Below are 3,501 nucleotides of genomic sequence, written 5' to 3'. Positions count from 1 at the left end.
GCTTCTCACATCGTTTCCTATGCATTCGAGAATACGGTTTTCGAACCATAGTAGAAAGGGCGGGGAAGGGAATGATCACATCGGCGATGGGATCGTTCACGTTCTCTCGAGTTCGAGAATTGGGCACCAGATGGCACATTTTGCAACACCAATTTTGCAATTTTCAAAGGAACTATTTTCTACAAATCAAATCTGTCTTTGGAGCAAGTGAGCCGGCTTGTTATGTTTTATTTGTGTCGACTTTTCCCGCGATATGCTTTTATTCACACGGAAATGAAGCTAAGTTCCAAAACTATAAGCGACTGGTTTTTTTATCAGGGAAGTTTTTATTTATTGGGTTGAAGAAAATTCTTCACAGATTGGTGGAGTAGGTGAGACCGTTGAAATAGACGAGGCGAAAGGCGGAAAAAGGAAATATAATCGAGGCCGTATTATCCCAGGACAGTGGATATTTGGGGGCATCCAACGAGGCAATGGGAACTTCTTCGTAGTTCCCGTTGAAAATCGAAATTCGGAAACTTACGGAATTACTTTTTTGCTTTCATTGAAATTTTCTACTTTGGTGGCAGTTCGGCAACATGGCTGACCAGTATGCAATCTTTGGCTGCGCGTACCTTGCGTGCAGGCATGTGCGCGTGCCACAGCAGTTCGTACCGTAAAGCTTTACCCAACTTGGTAATTAAAGAAATATGTCCGGTTTTCTTATCAATTAATATTTTACTTCGGCATTGACTTGACTAGCGATTTCTGCCTTTTGTCTTTGTCTTTTTTACATTTGCTTAGTGACAGGAATTAGGACAAACCCCCCGATTGGTATATTTAGATTTCAAATCTTCCTAAAGCTTAGTTATATTAATTACGCACTTTAATCCGAATCAAATTTAAACAATAACAAAGAGATATTTACCATTTTGCAATTCTGCTTTCAAGCCGTTGATTTGCTCAATTAGCTCTGTGACTACACGTTTGCTGTGATCGTTGAATGCGTTGAATTTAGTCAGGACTTTTACCACGTCTTTTTCAACAGCCAAACACGATTCCATGTTTATTTTTATTTTAAAATCGCTTTGTAAAAATCGTCTTATACTTAACTTACGACAGTCATATCTTACTACCTAGACACATGTCAAAACACTTTTTGAGGTTTGCAAAAATCGCATTGAAGGCAGCTACAAGGGGCGGTAGATAACAGCGTTGCCAAGATTCACGAATTATAATCACTAGGTTCATGTGGGCGTGACAAATTTAAATTTTTTGCTGATTTCAATTAACAAATTAAGGGTTTTTATTTTTATTACTATCTAGACTTTTAAATGGTCATTAGGTATTTGAAAGGAACAAATTTTATTTAAAAAAATTATTTCATGACACAAATAAAACTTAAATAACAATTTACTTAACAATTTTTCGAAGCGCTTTACTTGTCTATGCGAAAATAAAAATATTGGAAATATGAAAAATTAAAAATAGTTATTATTATATTATATAAAATAAGTATAATAGAAAATAAAGAATTCCGAATTTTTCCCATAATTTTTTAAATACTGTTGCAAAAGTTGCGTAATTTGTAAGTATCGCTAAGGTGAATTCCTTTTCAAATTCTTGCCATGTAAGTTTTAGATCCAAGAAACTACATTTTATGGCACTTTGGGCAGTAATGTGATACTTAATTGAATTAAAAATGTGTTAGCAAAGTGCATTTTTACCTGCACAGCTCCATTTCACGTGTTATAAATTTTTATTTCAAATATCCCATATTTACACTAGTACTCAATTGCAATATGTCGCAGTTGCAGGTACAATTTTACTCCATTCTATTCGCTTTTAGCTTGTTAGCGATAGACAAGGTGTCCAAAATGTATTAGATGTCCTGGTTATTCCATCGGCTGGCCACCGCGATCTCCAGTTTTTCACCCGCTGGACTTTCCAGATCGGCTTTGCTTGTTTTGCTTTTTTACATAGGTATTTTTATAAAAAATTAGGGAATAATAATTTAACATCAAATTTACTTTCTACGGAAAATTTCAGGCAGCTGCTTGCATTAGTCGAATGCAAATTTTGAAAGGAGAGATCGAAGTTGAATAAAAACATCGGTTTTTAGACTCATAGTTTCATTTAGTTTAGACACAGAGCATTTTTAGAGGAGAAAGCGCAGATGAGTGTCAGTTTTCCATCCATTTGGTGATATCTATTAAGCAATTGTGGGATTTAAAAAATGTAAAGGTACTTTCAACACCTTTAGAGCCGAGTGTCTTAAAGATAGTAAAAATTTAAAGTTACTACTTGCTTTGGTTTGGAAAATGAGAATTTTTAAAGGAGAAAGTGCAGCTGAGTAAAAACATTTATTTTTTTATATTTGAACATATTTATTTTCAAACAAGGATTATACCTTCTTATTGCTACTGAATCTACGGGTACTTATTTACTAACATCAGTGGATTTATTGACATCAAAGACTTAATCTACTTTAACCTAATCCTAATTCTAACTTAACATAAACAGCCCCTCTTGCTTCATAAACTAACTTGGTCCTGGATGTGGTACAGGAACTGGTCATCGCATGTGGTCCACGTCTTCTTTTTAGACTGTGTCTGCAGGGAGAGGTCTGCGGTCACAGTGAAACTTCTTTGTGCAAGAAACCCTAACAGTGGGATTCTTGCTTTGCCGAGCCCCATTCAGGAACTTTGACGTTAAGTTCCTGATGTGGCCCAGCAGGTCTTCTGTCATTAGGTCTCGCCACAGTGTGGTGTTTCTGACATAGCAGGGAGCCTTTGCTGCTATCCTCAGGATCTTGTTTTGCTGAGCTGCAACTTCTGTCTCTGCGTGATGCTGGCCGTGGACCAGGCAGGCGATCCATAGGTCAGCACCGGGCGTATCAGCTGCTTGTAAGCTCTCACCTTGGTTCGCAGGAGGAGCTTACCTGTCAGCATTGGATAATATGCATGGAGCAAGTACCTTACTTTGGCAATTGTGGCCGCCAACTGGCCGTGCCATACTAGTCGTTTATCATAGATAAGTGATCTTCGACCTTCATGGTAGCCTTTGTCCTCCGAGTTCTAGTAGGCCTGGAAGTGGTTGCCTTCCGACAGAGAAAACTATGGCTTGCGTCTTCTCCGGGGTGAGTTCCATTTTCCAATCCCTGCTCCATTTCTCGATCTTGACGAGGTGTCTTTGGAGTTTGGCTGTCATTCCAGAACCTTTTCCAATTGCAGTGAGTGCTACATCGTATGCGTATATGGAGCTCTCCGTTGCTTTTGTCATTGGAATGTCTGCCATGTAGATGTTGAACAACAGGGGACCCAACACGGACCCTTGAGGTACTCCTGACATTATCGTTCTGATCGTTGACATCTGATCATCGGCTTTGACTTGGAAGCTGCGTTCAGACAAGTAGCTGCGGATTAGCTGGATTTGATGCTCAGGAAACCCTGCCTTGATCATCTTGGCAATTAGGCCCTGATGCCAAACCTTGTCAAATGCCTTTGCCATATCCAGGAAGGC

The 3,501-nt window shown here is 38.8% G+C and overlaps 1 protein-coding gene across 1 annotated transcript in view; it reads right to left on the bottom strand.

The window, feature by feature from the left end:
- LOC109546371 (E3 ubiquitin-protein ligase RMND5A) overlaps positions 1-1,134 on the bottom strand; it is a 7,848-nt gene extending 6,714 nt beyond the window's left edge. Inside the window, exon 1 of the mRNA XM_048660952.1 lies at positions 908-1,134. Within this exon, the coding sequence (XP_048516909.1) occupies positions 908-1,043 (136 nt within the window). The 5' untranslated portion in view covers positions 1,044-1,134. The remainder of the gene's footprint in view (positions 1-907) is intronic.
- Between the last annotated feature and the right edge of the window lie 2,367 nt (positions 1,135-3,501).

Source organism: Dendroctonus ponderosae, unplaced genomic scaffold, assembly GCF_020466585.1.
Source record: "Dendroctonus ponderosae isolate FM_Combo_2020 unplaced genomic scaffold, Dpon_F_20191213v2 Dpon_F_20191213_1, whole genome shotgun sequence".
Classification (NCBI taxonomy): Eukaryota; Metazoa; Arthropoda; class Insecta; order Coleoptera; family Curculionidae; genus Dendroctonus; species Dendroctonus ponderosae.
Note: the sequence above shows the minus strand (reverse complement) of the source record. Positions and strands in the feature narration are given on the sequence as shown.